Source organism: Grampus griseus (assembly GCF_964374135.1).
Source record: "Grampus griseus genome assembly, chromosome: 14".
NCBI lineage: Eukaryota > Metazoa > Chordata > Mammalia > Artiodactyla > Delphinidae > Grampus > Grampus griseus.
Window position 1 is genome coordinate 87,296,126 of NC_139008.1, and position 14,223 is coordinate 87,310,348.

The following is a 14,223-nucleotide window of genomic DNA, read 5'->3' on the forward strand; positions in this document are numbered from 1 at the left end:
ACCCAGGCCGCACCGGGCTCACCGTGAAGTTGCCAGGGTAGCCTCCCACGTAGAAGACAAAGTCATCCGGCTGCACACTGAGCAGCCCTTCGTCCCCAGGGGCCACCGTATCACCCTTGGTCTCTTGGACCATCTGATTCTCCACTGTGACAGACATATGGCCATACTGGAGCGTCCTGAGGGCAGAAGTAAGAGAGGGAGGCGTGGCCGCGCGGTCACGCTGGCGGTGGGGGGAGCACCGTGAGGGCCGGGCCTCCCACCTGTCAATGCTGACGGCTGCGAACTCTTCCCCGATGTCCTCGTCGATGCTGAGGGCCGTGGGGCCTGCCGCCCCGAGGCGGTACACCCAGTGCACCTTCTGGCCACGCAGAGCCACACCCATGTAGTCGCCGGTGGCCTGTGGTGGCAGGAGACTCAGCGGGACAGGGACCCGGCGTGGGCCACCCGCTCCGGCCTGGCGCCCGGCTCCACCCAGCCCACCGAGCCCACCCGCTACCTGGCGGCTGCCCATGTACAGCACAAACTGGTCCCTGGCAACCTGGCCGGGCGGCGGCTCTGGGCTCTGCAGGTAGAACTTGAGGGCGGTGTAAGAGGCGAGGCTGGCGAGGTCCCGAGGGGTGCGCAGCTGCACCCCTGAGCTACCGTTGAACTTCATGGGCACCTTGACCTGAGTGGGGGCACAGAGCCCATCAGCGTCTGCCTCCTGGTCTCCCAGACGCCCACCTGGCCCTGGCACTCGCACGCACCTTATCGGCAGCACCCCGGGCCTGGGCAATGAGCTCCCGCACGCGGCCGATGCTGGCCGACAGGGCCAGGCTGGCGTTGTGCGTCCCACGGTTCTGCAGGAGGCTCAGCTTGGCCAGCAGCTGCGGCAGTGTCTTCTCCAGGGTGGACACTGCAGGGGGGGAGCGGATGTGGGGAGGCAGCCCTGAACCCCTGGCCTCCCCACCCCAGCCCGCCCTCTTGTCAGGGCACTGTGCGTCAGGGCCCACCTGAGCGGCCTGCGTCGAGCACCACCCGGCCCAGGTCCTGGCTCTGCAGGCCCTTGTACTGGCCCTGCCACCGCTCCACGTTTTTCTGCATGTCTTGAAGCCGGGACTGCACGCGGGCGGCCGTGTCCTGGGCTTCGGTGACCACGGCCTTGGCATGGGCTATCTTCTTGCTTGTCTCGTCTGTGGCAGGCAGTGTGCAGGCTCAGCAGGGGGGCAAGTGAGGACCATCGGGGGGCCTCATCCCCATCTGGGGAGACCACTATAGACCCCCATGCCAAGACCAGCAACAGGGATGTCACCCCCGCCCCCGATCTCGTGAGAGCCTCAGCGCGGTGGAAACGCACCCTCCGTCCTCTCCCAGACGGCTCCTCCTGTGCCAGCCTCTCTCGCCACAGCTGGGTCACCTAGTGTTGGCTCAGCCCCGCCTCCCCATGGCCCCCCCTACCCCCGCCAACACCATCTCTCCTGAGCGCACCCCCCCCCAGAGTCCCCGTGGCCCCAACCCAGGCTTGTGGGGAAGGTCGACTCTCGAGTCGGCAGGGATCCCTCCTCTGCCCTGAGCCCTCCTGGCCCCCAAGCCCTCAGCTCCAGCACGCTGGCCTCTGCTGCTGCCTCCACCTCCCCCCTCCCCACCTCCCCCAGATGCCCCAAGTCCCTGCCGCACACTCCCGCCTGCCCCGCGCCACCTCTCTCAGCGCGCTCCCTGCCCCTTCCAGTTTTCACTTGCTGCCCGGGGCTACGTTCGTTTGGCATCTGTCTCCGACCAGAAGCAGATCCCCAGGGCTGGGAAGGGTCCCAGGGCTGGAGCTGCCCACACAGGGGTCCCCCTCAGCCGCCCCGGCCACCACTCCGGATGGCACAAGTGTGAACACGTCCCCCATCAGAGCCTACTGGACAGACTGGCTGATGTCTATCCGGACAGGTGTCTCTTCAGCTCTGGGGACAAGCAGTGAGGGCGGGGGCAGGAAGGAGACCCACCCTACCTGTGTCCATAGCCAGCATGGCCTGCACCTCCCGGAGTCGGGCCGCCAGTTGTTCCTTCCTGGCCCGGGCATCGCGGAGCCGGGTCCCGGTGCCCTGGAGGGTGGCCCACGCTGCGGGGCAGGCAGCCTCAGTCCCGAGGAGCCCCCGCCCCCAGGGTACAGGTGCAGCCCATTTCAGTCCTCCCTCCTGACCAGGGAGGATTAAGGCTCACACGCGCACGGTCAGATGGAGACGTGTGGACACGAGGGCCCTCGGCCTGGGGTGGCCCTGGTGCCCAAGTCTTGGCGCAGCCTCCTGGGCCCACGGCCAGGGCAGTTACTCCCGTTTTACAGGTGAAGCAATGGAGGCTCAGGAAAGCTGAGCCGTTGCTCGTGGCCACCAGTGCCCTGAGGTGCTAGCAGCAGAGGGCGCACCCCACTGCCCGCTCCCCACCCGCTCCTCCTCGACGGCCTGGCATGCACACGGCCCTCAGCCAGGACATCAGGGAAACCATGAGCTGGGCCCCACGTCCCCTTCCCCAGGCCCTTCCACGTCCCGGGGGCCTGTCACGAGGCCAGGGGGGGTGGTGGGCCTTCGCAGAGCTCCCAGGGACGCACTTGCCGAGCAGTGGGGAAAATTCCCACCGAGGGCAGCTGCGACCCTGGTTCACACGGTCACAACCCACATGGCCGGAAGGCGAGGGTCCCCACGGAGCCCGGACGCCCAGCTGGACCCGGCACTCACCGAGGCCCAGCCTCCGCTGCTCCCCAAGGACGGCCTCCTCCAGGGCACTGCTGTCCGCCAGCAGCTCCCGGGCTCGGGACGCCAGGCCCCGCTGCACGACTACCTGTAGACACAGAGAAACAGGATGCAGTTCACACCTGCCCGGTGGAGCTGCAAGGGAACAGGGGCTCCCGCCGGGGCTGTGGGGGGCGTCGGGGCCTCACCGCCCATATACGGCTCGCCTGCTGCTGCGCCTGGCCGGCGGCACCCTCGGCGGCCCGCACGGCTTGCAGAATGCTGCTGTAGGCGTTGGCGGCCTCGACGGCCCGCTGGATGAAGCGGTCCTGGTTGACTCCCTGGATGATGCTGTGAGGGGAAGCGGGGAGGATCCTAGGGTGCGGGTGGGGGCTCCGCCCACCTCACGGGCCTCTGCCTGCCTGGCGGCTCTAGACTCCTGGCCTTGCATCGCCCTGTGTGCCTGTCCTGCTTCTTCCTGCCACCCTGGGCCCAGACTTCTGACCGGCCCCTGCAGGGACACCGGCCTCTCCTTCTAAGAGCCCTCCCAGACCAGCTAGGCCACCTCCAGGCCCTGGCTGCACGCCCCCGGGCACCCTCTTTGGGCCCAGTACCTGGAAAGGTTGAGCGCCAGCTGGTCCAGCTGCCACGCGTGGGCCTCGGCGGCCTCCACCAGGTCCACCTTGCTGCTCGCCGGGGAGAAGGCCCGCATCTTCTCGAGCAGGGGCGTCCGGGCCCCGTCCAGGCTGGCAGCAAGGTGCTCGTACTCCTGGGGGTGGGTGGGCTTAGGTGGGACCCTCGTCCCCATCCCCTACTCACCCCCACCTGATCTGCCCCCGCTCAGCGTGCAGCCCTTTGGGAGGGAGGAGTGCTCACCTCCTTGGCCTGGTCCATGCCGCGCAGAAACTCAGTGACCCGGACCAGGGTGTCTCTGGCGGCCTGTAGAGTGGCCCCCAGAGTGGCGTTGTCCCGGAACAGCTCCTGTTTCCGTTGCTGGAGACGATGGGGAGTGAGAAAGACATGATAGAAGAAGGATGAGGCAGGAAAATAAAGGGGTGGGGTGACAGGGTAGCGGATGATGAGTATGAGAGTGAGCGGGGGGGGGGGGGTGGGGGGCGGCGGGACTGGGGGAGGAGGGGGCGGGACTGGGGGAGGAGGGGGCGGGGCCGGGGTCGCGGGGCAGGCTCCCTACCAGGGCTTCCTCCAGCCGCTCCTGGTTGCGGCTGTTGAGCTCCTCCGCCTCCCGTGTAGTGCCCACCGCCCTGTTCAGGGCTTCCCGCAGGTCCATGAGTCCGGCCTCGTGCTGGGCCAGCTGGTCTCGGGTGCGTGCTACCAGCGCCTGGTTCCTCTCCCAGCGCCTGCTCAGCTGCTCCTGCACATGGGCCAGCACTGGCCAAGGCCCAGGGCAGGAACGGTCACTGGGGCAGTGACTCCTGGTGCCTGCCAGTCCCCGTCCACCCTCCCAAGCTGACGGGATGCCACTCCAGGCTGACCTCAGCCCCAGAGCCCCCAGCCGGGTCCTCACCCCTCCCGTCTCTGCCCTGCTGGGGCTGACACCACTCACGTCTCTGGGCCTCCCCCAGCTCAGCCTCAGCGGCGGCTCGCGGAACCCCCAGGTCACGGGCCCGCATCTCCCGGAGCAGCCGTTCCACCTCGGCCAGTGTCCGGCGCAGCTGCTCACCCGATAGGGCTGAGGCGTTGGCTGGTGACAGGCGGTCCGTCTGGGACTCGAGCTCTGTGTGGGTTTGGGGAACGGGCTGTCAGGGCCCAGGGCTGGCCTGCTGCCCGGGCACACCTCTGCCACTAGCTTCCGAGCCAGAAACGCCCAGTCAAGCATCTTCAGCTAACCCCCGTGTAAGCCGGCGTGCCCCGGACGGCCCCCAGCTCCTGGCTCCAGGCCGCCGGCCCTCTCGCCACACCCCCTCACCTCCCAGGGCGCCCCCCCAGGATCCCCACCACTGCCGTCTGCTCAGCCCGTGGGCGGGGGCACTGGCCCGTCTTGTGGGGCCCGCGTGCCCCCACCTCCCAGCCCGGACCCACTGTTTCCGCGGCCGAGGCCCATCTCCCTGTCTAAACATCCAAACGTGCGGGTTCTTCAAGGCCGAGCCCCCTGGAGGCACGCCCCCTGCCCTGACTCTCCCCGCCCTGCCCAGGTGGGCCAGCCCCTACCGCTCAGGGCGCGGTCCACAGCCCGGACGGCTGCCAGCAGCGTCTGTGCCCGGCCCAGCGTGGCCTCGGTGCTGTCCAGAAGCTGGCCGGCCTGGGCTCGGGCCCCTGTGGCCTGTGGATGAAGTACCCATCAGGCCTCGAGGCTGAGCTGCGGGTCAGGGGTGACGCTGGATGGTTTGGGGCCCGGGGAGAGAGGCCTCTTGGGGAGGAGTCTGCTGAGAGAAAGCGGTCCCGGGAAAGGGCTTTCCTGGAGGAGAAGCATTCCAGGGGGTGGGTTCTGGGGCAGGGCTCCCCAGGCGCCTGCCTGGCCGTCCAGCTGCTGCACGTCCTGCCCGAGGCTTGAGGTCTGTCGTTCCAGTGTCTCCAACTGCTGTGTAGTCTCATGACGGGGGCCAGGAGGTTTCCGGAGCTGGCTCTGCGGGGAGGGGAAGGTGAGAGCCTGCGACCTGGGCAGGGGAGGCTGGGGGCCGGGCCGGGCAGTACCTGCAGGTCGGCGATGGAGGCGTTCAGCCTGTGCAGCCGGGCCCAGACCATGGAGCTGGCATTGACGCCACGCAGCTGCTCCCGGATGGCGGGGAGGAGAGCGCCAGCCCGCTCCAGGTCGTCCAGGAGCAACACCACACAGTGGTCACACACTGAGGGCAGGGGGCAGGTGGGCGTGGGGTGAGGGGTGGGCCTGAGACCACCGGAGAGTCATGGGGTCGGCGAGCTAGAAGCGGGTCACTAGGGGTCACGGAGATGGAACGGGGTACTGAGCTGGGCTGAGGGTTACGAGGTTAGGGGTTGCAGAGGTCAGCGTGGGGGTCTCAGGGTCAACAGGACAGCCGTGGGGTCTCTCAGAAAATTGACAAGGAGCGCTGGGACCAGAGAACTGATCTGGAGGTGGAGGTGAACGTTGGGGTCACCGAGTCAGCATGGCGCTGGGACCGGCACCATCCCAGATGGAGTTGGGAGGGGCGGGGGAGCCGGGTGTGGCCAGGCGGCTGGGGCAGTGGGGAGGGCAGGCACACACCTTCGCAGTGCACGCCGTGGCCCCCAGGCCCTCCTGGCATGGGCACCTGGTGCTGGTGGCTGCAGGTGTCACAGCGCTCCCCACTGAGCCCCTGGGGGCACGTGCAGCGGCCCGTGTGGACGTCACAGTGGCCGCCCTGGCACTGGCAGCCTGGGGTGGGAGGGGTGGGGTGAGTGGCCGGCTGAGGGCCCTGGGGTACTCCTTGCTGCCCCGAGGTGTCCCGCCGGCCCGCACTCACGCCTGCAGCCCTGCTCAGGGAGCCCCCAGTGGCCGGGGGCACACTCGCGGCACTGGAGACCCCCAGTCCCGGGCCGGCAGTGGCACTGCCCGCTCTGGGGGTGGCACTCGGAGCCCTCGGCAGCTGGGCCACAGGCGCACGGGCGGCAGCCCCCGCAGCCCTCAAAGCCGAAGTGTCCTTCCTGGGGGCACAAACTGCAGTCAGGGCTCTGCCCAGCTCGTAAGACCCAGCTTCCTTCAGCCCTGAGAGCCTGCACCTCCAGCCATGACGTCCTGCCCCTATACCCATACCCCATCCCTCTGGCCCCGAGCCCCGCCCCTACGCCAAGGCCCCGCCCCACAGCCACAAAACCCCACCCCCACACCAAGGCCCCACCCACAAAATCAAGGCCCCGCCCCACCCTGGCAGCGCTACCTGACATTGGTCGCAGCGCTGACCGGTCACACCCGCTTTGCACAGGCAACGCCCACTACCGGGATCACAGGCCTCCGTCCCACACGGGGAGCAGTCACACCCTGCAGAAGGGTGGCTGTGACAGTAGCCCTGACCCCCACCCAGCCTCTTCCCTCCCACCCCGGGAAGCCCTTACTGGGCACCTACTCCACACGCATCTCCATCCTGCCCCAAGTGAAGCCCCCAGGCCCTCACTTTTCATCCCCTCCCTGCTCCACCTAGGTCCAAACCATGCAGCTGCCTGCTCACCGGCCCATTGTGCCCGCCTCCCCTGCAGCCTGGGCTCAGCCAGAGGACCCGTCAGAGCCCTCGTGGGGTGCCCTCCCTCAGGAGAGGCCAGAGTCCCCAAGTGACCCTCGGCCTGGCCGTGGGGTCGCCTGACCGTGAGTCCTGGGGGCCTGGTCGGGTCCACCCTGTCCACGCTGGGCCCGGCCCGGGACACAGCCTGCTCCGGGTGGGACACCCAGGGGCCCTTCAGCCCCGCCCTCCCTGCCTACGGGTGCAGTTGCCGGGCAGCAGGGCGTTGCCGTAGAAGCCGGGGGCGCAGCTCTCGCAGCGGGGCCCGGTGGTGTGGCGCAGGCAGCCGCGGCAGGTGCCCGTCAGGGGGTCGCAGTCGCTGAAGAGCATGTTGGGGTCGCCGTTGCCGCTGCAGTCGCAGGGCTGGCACGAGCTGCCCAGCACCAGGGGGTTCCCAAAGAAGCCGGGTGCGCACCTGGTGGGGCGGGATCATGGCTGGTGCTGGCAGGCAACGCAGCGTCCCCGGGGCCACGCACGCAGACCCCGCCCCAGTCAGGCACCCGCCTGCCCAGCTCACCGCTCGCAGGAGGCCCCAGCATAGCCGGGTTTGCAGAGACACTGGGCGCGGCCACCTCGCAGGATGCAGCCCGTGGCGAAGCTGCAGAGACGGAGGTGGTCGTTACACCCCAGCACGCTCCAGGTGAGCACCAGGTAAGCGGGGGGGGGTCCCCCACTTCATGGGCCCACCCCGGATGCCCCGGCCTCCACAGAGGGCAGTGCTGACCCAACCAGGTAGGGGGTGGTGGTATTCCATTCCGGGTCTTTAAGGACTTTGGTCCACCAGTCAATGGCCGGGGCCCTGGAGGGGCTGTGGCCCAGCTCACTTGTTGGAAGGCACAGCCAGAGGGCAAGGGCAGCTGATGCAGGGGGCCGCAGGGTCCTCAGGTCCGCTGCGCACGAAGCCGGCCTGGCAGCGCTCGCAGTGGTCACCCTCGGTGTCGTGCTGGCAGCCCTGGGGCAGACGGGACACATCAGCACCGACGGCGGAGGCCTCGCTTCCCGCCAGCTCCCCCACCCCCACCCTGCAGGACTCCGCCCACTGCCAGCAGGTGCCCTGCCCAGAGCCCCTCCCCTCCCCCAGACCTCAGAGTACCCGTAACTACTGACCAAAGACCCCCTGGTCTTCCCTACCCTGCGCCTCTGGTGGCCGCCCTCACCACGCAGACACCCGAGGCCTCACCACGGGGCCCCACTCACCACGCAGACACCCGAGCCAGGGAGGCAGCGGTCTGAGTGGCCATGGCACTGACAGGGGATGCAGCGACCCAAAAAGAGACCTTTGACGTCCCGGTAGTAGCCAGGGGCGCATTCCTGGGGGCGGGTGGGCATCAACAGTCAGGAAAGGAGGCGGGGCCAGCCTGGTGTGGGGGCAGCCGGGGACCCCGCTCCTGAGCCTGACCGACCGCTGAAGGCACAGTCACCGCCCATAAAGCCACGCAGATGCCGCGGGCTCAGGGGACCACCTCCTGTTCTCCTCCAAACACCTCTTCCAGGCGGGCGGAGGGAGGGGAGGAGGGTTCGGTGATGCTGTCTGGGTAAACCATGGACGTGGGACGGACTGGGCACTGAACAGATGAAGACCAGCTGCGTGCACGGGGGGCCGGGCAGGGGGCAGGTGACAGCGGATTAACAGACGGATGAGCAAGTGGCCGGCTCAGCCTGTGGTGGGAAGGTCAGCTGCCGGGAGCGTGATACCCAGCTGGTAGGAGGAGGGGTGGAGTGAGATGGAGACGGAGGCCAGGCGTGGACGCTCGGGGGAGGGTGGACGTGCGCACGCGGGGCAGGGCGACCCGTCGGCGGCAGCCCGGCAGCCCGGTGCCTGCCCCCGCCACCTCACCTGGCACGAGTCCCCACGGTAGTTGGCAGGGCACATGCACAGCTCCACGTTGCTGGCCGGAGGTCCCCCGCCCACCTCGCTGGCCACCTCCAGCGCCACCCTGCGCAGGGAGATGGCTGAGGAGGTCTGCGAGAAGAGGGCGCGGATGTGCAGCTGCTCCAGGCCGGCCAGCACCATCATGAGCTCCTCGCGGGACACAGCGCTGCGCGTCTCCATGTGCCGGAAATTGCCCTGCGCGGCCATGACAGGGCCTCAGTGCGGCCGCCGCAGCGGGGCGCAACAGGAGCCCAGGACAGACCCTCCCGCGGGGGGGTGGGGGCACGCAGGACACATGGGGGGGGACACGCGGTACAGGTGAGTGACGTCTGATCTGAGAGGCAAAGACTTTAACGCACGAAAGCACTAACTGCAAATGAAAAATGAACGACTTGAGTACATCAAATGCAAGAACGTCTGTTCATCAGAAAAGATCTTACAGAAAGACACAGGCTACAAGAGTACAGACTAAAACAAGACGATCGCAGCTCTGAAGCCAGGACACAGGGTGAACCTCAGGAATAACACGAAACCCCTCGGAAAGGAAATGGACGAAAGACACAAGCTGGTGGCCTGCAGAGGGAACCCCAGGGCCAGGTGTCAGAGGAGCTGCTCACCCGTCAGGGATCAGGGGTTTGCAAGCCAGCACTCGGCCCAGGAGCGTTACCCCCACGGGGAACCAGAAAAGAGGCGCGCTGACGAGGGTCCCGCCCACTCCTGGACCCTGTTTTCTTACACGGAGAGCAGCCCCTGCAGCCTTGGGGGCCAGAGACGGCTGCTCACCTCCACCAGCTGCAGCTCCCCGCGGTGAACGTGGCCGGGCGCCGGGTACGCTGGCTCCAGGAACGCGATGCTCATCTGGTTGCCCTGGGGAGGCGTGTGGGCGGATGAGGGCCAGGAATCGGGCTGCCCACGGTCCCGGCTCGGCTGTGCGCGCTGCCCGCCCTTGCCAAGACCACCCGGTGGGCCACCTGCAGCACCACATCTGGTCTGCTCTCCGTGGGGATGAACACGTCTCCCCGCTGGGTCTCCGAGTGCAGTTCGTAGTGGAGGGTCCCACCGTAGGACGACACCTGGAAGCCAGACAGAGGGATGCGACCTGGCCAGACCCCGTCCACGGGCCCAGAGTCGACGGCAGTGGTTCTAGGCACCCTATCCCTCCCTGGACACCAGCATCCTCACTGCCGGCCCCCCCCAGGCCTCCAGGAGGTCCTGAACACCCTCTGGGTGCCCTCCCAGGGGCCAATTGGCCTGCTCACCCGGTCCCCCAGGTAGGAGGGTGGGGCCTGCCAGTACAGCTCGGGGAAGGCCTCAGGCACGCGCCGCAGGTCCGCGCGAAGCAGTGTTCCCTCTGCCTGCCGCTCGTGGGGCACCACCTGCCGGTCACCACTCAGCAGCGTCCAGCCCTCCATGTCCACGAACTGCGGGGCACGTGGGTGGGTAACACAGGCGCATGCCCTCGCGTATCACAGGGCCCCGTCCTACGTCTCAGACCCCCTCCCTGAGTCCCCTCCCGTCCTGCCCGCACACCTCCCGGCGGGCGTAGGCGGAGCTCTGGCAGCGATCCGTGGCCCCGAAGCAGAAGCAGCGGGTGCAGCCTTTTGGGTTGGCCACGTCCAGGGAGAACGTCCCAAGGCGGCACTGGTCACACCGCGGGCCCTGCACGTTCTCCTGGGGGCAGGAGGGCACGACAGGGCAGGGCGGTCAGCCGTGTGCCCGTGTTGGCTGTCACCCCACAACTGGGCTGACTGTCCCAAAGGCGCCTACAACCTCCCAGAGAGACGAAAGTCCGCTGAGAAGACGAGACGAGGGATGGGGTGGGGTTGTGTCGGCAGGGCTGGCCCCAGACCGCCCTCACCTTGCAAGAGCACTGGCCTGTGAGGGGGTCGCATGTTCCAGGTGCAGAGCCTGCTTCGTGGCAGTCGCAGGGGCGGCAGCTGGGGAAGCCGTAGAACCCGGGAGCACAAGTGTCACAGCGGCGTCCGGCCACGTTGGGTCTGCACCTGCCGTGAGGGTTCAGCAGCCGCTGGGCCTCTCCTCCACCCGGCCCCTCACACTGACACGAGAGACCAGAGGTGCCCCCCACCAAGGTGGTGCCCCCCTGAGCGCCGGGGACACTACCGGGGGCTGGATGGGTTCAGGGCTCAGTGGCAGGCGACCCGGGACTGCCCCGAGGCCACGGGGACCCGCACCCTGGTGCTCACTTGCACTGGCCACTGTCCACATCACAGGTGGGGTCCATGAGTTCCTGGACGCCGGGGCCCGAGCAGTTACACTCCTCACAGCCGACCAGGGGGTGGCAGCCAAAGGTCTGGGGCTGGCAGATGACACAGTCGGGTGGGACGGTGCGCGGCGGGCAGATGCACTGGCCCGTGAGCTCATCACAGAGGCGGCCGCTGCAGTCACAGGCTGTGGGGCGCGTGCACAGGCCCCGGTCAGGGGACCCGACGGCAGACCTGGGGACACTGAATGGCGGGGGGGGGGGGGGGCGAGGCCACCCTACCCCCAGCCTGGTTCCACCCAGCTCCGGGCCCCAAGCCCCAGGCAGCTCCTCTGACGTGGCGTCAGCTGGGCAGAGCTGCTGCCTAGTCCCCGGAACCTCCTGGACAGCCCTGGAAGGCCTGGGCCCTCGCAGACAGGACGTGGCAGGGCCGGTCCACCAGGAACATGCTCCTGACCACTGTTTCCTGGAGGCACCCCTGGACGTTCCCGCGGACTGGGGTACTCACGCCTGCAGCTGGGGAAGCCCCAGTAGCCAGTGGCACAGCGGGAGCAGTCACGGCCTATGACGTGGGCGCGGCAGGGACACTGGCCCCCGAAGGGCTCACACGTGGGTCCCACGGCGCCCACCTCGTGGCAGCTGCACGGCCGAGCCCCGTTGTTATAGAAGAGGGAGAGGGAGGTGGCGGCGTTGCGGCAGAAGGACGACGAGCTGGAGGGGCTGGGGTGAGGGCGGGTGGTGAGGCCAGCTCCCAGCCCGGCCCCTACCCTGCTGCCCCCGGCCCCGAGCCCGGCCCACCTGACGTGGTAACCGTGGGTGGCGCACTGGCTGATGAAGTCGTAGGATTTGTCCAGGGGCTCCTCCTGGAAGTAGCTGGGGCTGTAGGCATCTTCGGGGACCACCAGCACGTACTCCTAGAGCATCAAGGCCTGGTCACCTTCCCGCAGGCCCAGCGAAGGGTCCAGGTCGGGGGTGGGTGCCGGAGCCCACCGGCCGGGGCCGACGCCAGGGCTTCTCTGCCACAGGCCAGGGTCTGGCCGGGCAGCTAAGACAGCGGTGGCGATATCACACCCTGGCCCGGGGCTCCAGCCAGGCTGCCAGGTGCTGGGTCCCTCCTGGGGGCCACTCAGAGGGGAGGCCAGCCTCTGTGGCCAAACGGAAGCTTGGGGAGTGTGAGGAAGGGCCCAGGCTCCTGGCACCCTGTCCACCCCTCTTTGCCGGACGCCTCCCTCTCCAGGAAGGCCACTCTGACCAGCAGGGCCCCAGAGCTGCTGGGCAATATCTTGGCTCCTGGATCCCCTCAGGAGCCTCTCGTGATGGGCCTGGAGGTCCCCAGAGGCTGCTGCCCCTGGCACCTGGCCCAGGGTTGGGCCGCGGCAAGCAGGGGACACGCTGTGGCAGAGCGATCGACAGTGGTATGACAGGTGGAGGACGGCTACCAGCCCGAGAACTCACCAGCCAGAGCCAGCGGCCCTCGGGCACACGCACGGTCACGGTGAGCTCGCTGTCGGTCACATCCAGGACGGCCCGGCCCTCACACACCACCAGGGTGCGGCAGCCGTAGGCATGCGGGCAGAAGCTGGCGTTGGCATGGCCTGGAGGTGCGGAAAGGCAGGTCAGTGTTCCCAGCACACACACAGCGCCTCACCCAGGCTCGGGACACTCCTGGAGTCACCAGGGAGGAGAGGATCCCAATGACAGCACCCACCACGGAGGACCACGCGTCCCTGAACGAGACACGCGTGTGACCCGCCCGAGACCCACGTGGCTGGGCCCAGTTGTGCTACGTGAGTCGGCTGTGGTCACACACGAGGCCCCACGAGGTGCAGGAAGGTCCCCGGGCTCGTCAGAGCAGAATGCAACAGACGTGCACGGACCCGGGTCCCACAGCGAGCACAGGACGGGGTGCACTCTGAACCACAGCACAGATGTGAGGGGCAGGGCCTGCCACACACAGTGGGCCCTGGGGCACCGCATGTGAGAGCTGATGGCAGGATGGGGCACGTGGCCCTGTCACAGCCAGGCAGCGGGCACCGAGCCACGGCCCCTGCGAGCTGTGGACCCGGCACGCGCCCCATCCATGTCGTGTGTGGTATCACGCGATGGGCCGTGTGGACGAGACCCCCGAGAGCCTCCTCGCCCCGGGGTCCGCCCCTCTGCTTACCCTGCCACACACGACCCCCGTTGATGAGGACCTCCACAGCGAAGGTGGGGTGGGCCGGCTGGTAGCCGTGCAGCAGGAAGGCGTAGCGGCCCAGGGCGGGCACGTGGGTGGTGAAGACCACGGTGCCCTGTGCCGGGGGGAGCAGCTCCGGTGAGTGGGCAGAGATGCAGGAGTATCAGGGGCTGCAAGTCCCACCCCAGCCACCCCCCCGGCCCCTCCCAGCCCCGGCCCCGGCCCACACCTGGGGGTGGCGCAGCAGGGTAGGCTCCACGTCGGGGTCCGCAGCGGTTGGGGGCCGGGGCTGGGGCCCGGGCGGGGGCGCGCCCGGCGTGAGCTCCCGAGAGTGGGTCAGCGGGAGGCCGGGCGGCAGCGGCAGCACCTGGCAGTCCCTGAGCACCACAGGCTGCGGCGGCTTCGGGAAGCGGGAGGGCAGGCAGGCGGCACTGGGGGGTGGGGAACACAGGGGTGAGTCCCCGAGTCCCGGCCACCGCCCTGCCGCCGCCCTGGGCTCCCGCCCCCAGCCCCACTACCTGCTGGGGCTGAAGGCACCGTGACTGCTGATGCAGCGGACGCGGGGCTCCACGAACTCTGAGCTGAAGGTCTCCGCGGGCACCAGGGTGGCACTGTGCTGCAGAAAGGGGACAGGTGTGGGTGTGGCAGCAGGAGTGGCCCGTCCACACGCGCACCCGGGCCGGTCCTGCTCTCTGCACCGAGCCCCGGCCCCGACTCCACCTCCCTCTCCTCCAGCTGCACAGACCCCAGCCCTCAGCTGTGGATTCTGGGCCTGCAGCACCTCCCAGCTCCCCCGGAGGCCGTTCTTCCTCCCACTGCGCTCCACCGCCCTCTGTGGTCATAGGGCCGGGGACCCGGCACAGGCGGGCGCTCAGCGAGCGGGGGTTCGTGAGCAGGCATCTCCGTCCTGTACCGTCTACCACGGCGAAGAAACGTGTGTGACAGATACGGTAAAACGTGACACCTCAGGGGGTCTAGAAAAACCCGACAGCGAAGACAGAATACCACGTGACCATGGCGACAGCTCCATCCATCCCTACCAGGGCGTCGGCCAAAGAGGCAGCGCAAAGGAACACCTGTGTGACTCCAAT

General features: G+C 68.5%; 1 protein-coding gene across 1 annotated transcript in view; it reads right to left on the reverse strand.

The window, feature by feature from the left end:
• The window catches only part of LAMA5 (laminin subunit alpha 5), a gene marked incomplete at its 5' end in the record, with an annotated part of 52,435 nt that overhangs the window by 4,639 nt on the left and 33,573 nt on the right, over window positions 1-14,223 (reverse strand). Inside the window, 35 exons of the mRNA XM_082670510.1 lie at window positions 23-176; window positions 261-397; window positions 497-667; window positions 747-895; window positions 993-1,172; window positions 1,976-2,086; window positions 2,700-2,802; window positions 2,903-3,044; window positions 3,308-3,462; window positions 3,570-3,686; window positions 3,886-4,082; window positions 4,258-4,428; window positions 4,863-4,974; window positions 5,167-5,277; window positions 5,346-5,497; window positions 5,875-6,024; window positions 6,113-6,293; window positions 6,527-6,627; window positions 7,063-7,277; window positions 7,380-7,460; window positions 7,687-7,814; window positions 8,060-8,173; window positions 8,700-8,930; window positions 9,519-9,602; window positions 9,707-9,808; window positions 9,995-10,156; window positions 10,266-10,406; window positions 10,594-10,738; window positions 10,940-11,144; window positions 11,465-11,676; window positions 11,755-11,870; window positions 12,412-12,551; window positions 13,121-13,247; window positions 13,362-13,563; window positions 13,651-13,748. Coding sequence (XP_082526636.1) covers window positions 23-176; window positions 261-397; window positions 497-667; window positions 747-895; window positions 993-1,172; window positions 1,976-2,086; window positions 2,700-2,802; window positions 2,903-3,044; window positions 3,308-3,462; window positions 3,570-3,686; window positions 3,886-4,082; window positions 4,258-4,428; window positions 4,863-4,974; window positions 5,167-5,277; window positions 5,346-5,497; window positions 5,875-6,024; window positions 6,113-6,293; window positions 6,527-6,627; window positions 7,063-7,277; window positions 7,380-7,460; window positions 7,687-7,814; window positions 8,060-8,173; window positions 8,700-8,930; window positions 9,519-9,602; window positions 9,707-9,808; window positions 9,995-10,156; window positions 10,266-10,406; window positions 10,594-10,738; window positions 10,940-11,144; window positions 11,465-11,676; window positions 11,755-11,870; window positions 12,412-12,551; window positions 13,121-13,247; window positions 13,362-13,563; window positions 13,651-13,748 — 5,097 coding nt within the window. The remainder of the gene's footprint in view (window positions 1-22; window positions 177-260; window positions 398-496; window positions 668-746; window positions 896-992; window positions 1,173-1,975; window positions 2,087-2,699; window positions 2,803-2,902; window positions 3,045-3,307; window positions 3,463-3,569; window positions 3,687-3,885; window positions 4,083-4,257; window positions 4,429-4,862; window positions 4,975-5,166; window positions 5,278-5,345; window positions 5,498-5,874; window positions 6,025-6,112; window positions 6,294-6,526; window positions 6,628-7,062; window positions 7,278-7,379; window positions 7,461-7,686; window positions 7,815-8,059; window positions 8,174-8,699; window positions 8,931-9,518; window positions 9,603-9,706; window positions 9,809-9,994; window positions 10,157-10,265; window positions 10,407-10,593; window positions 10,739-10,939; window positions 11,145-11,464; window positions 11,677-11,754; window positions 11,871-12,411; window positions 12,552-13,120; window positions 13,248-13,361; window positions 13,564-13,650; window positions 13,749-14,223) is intronic.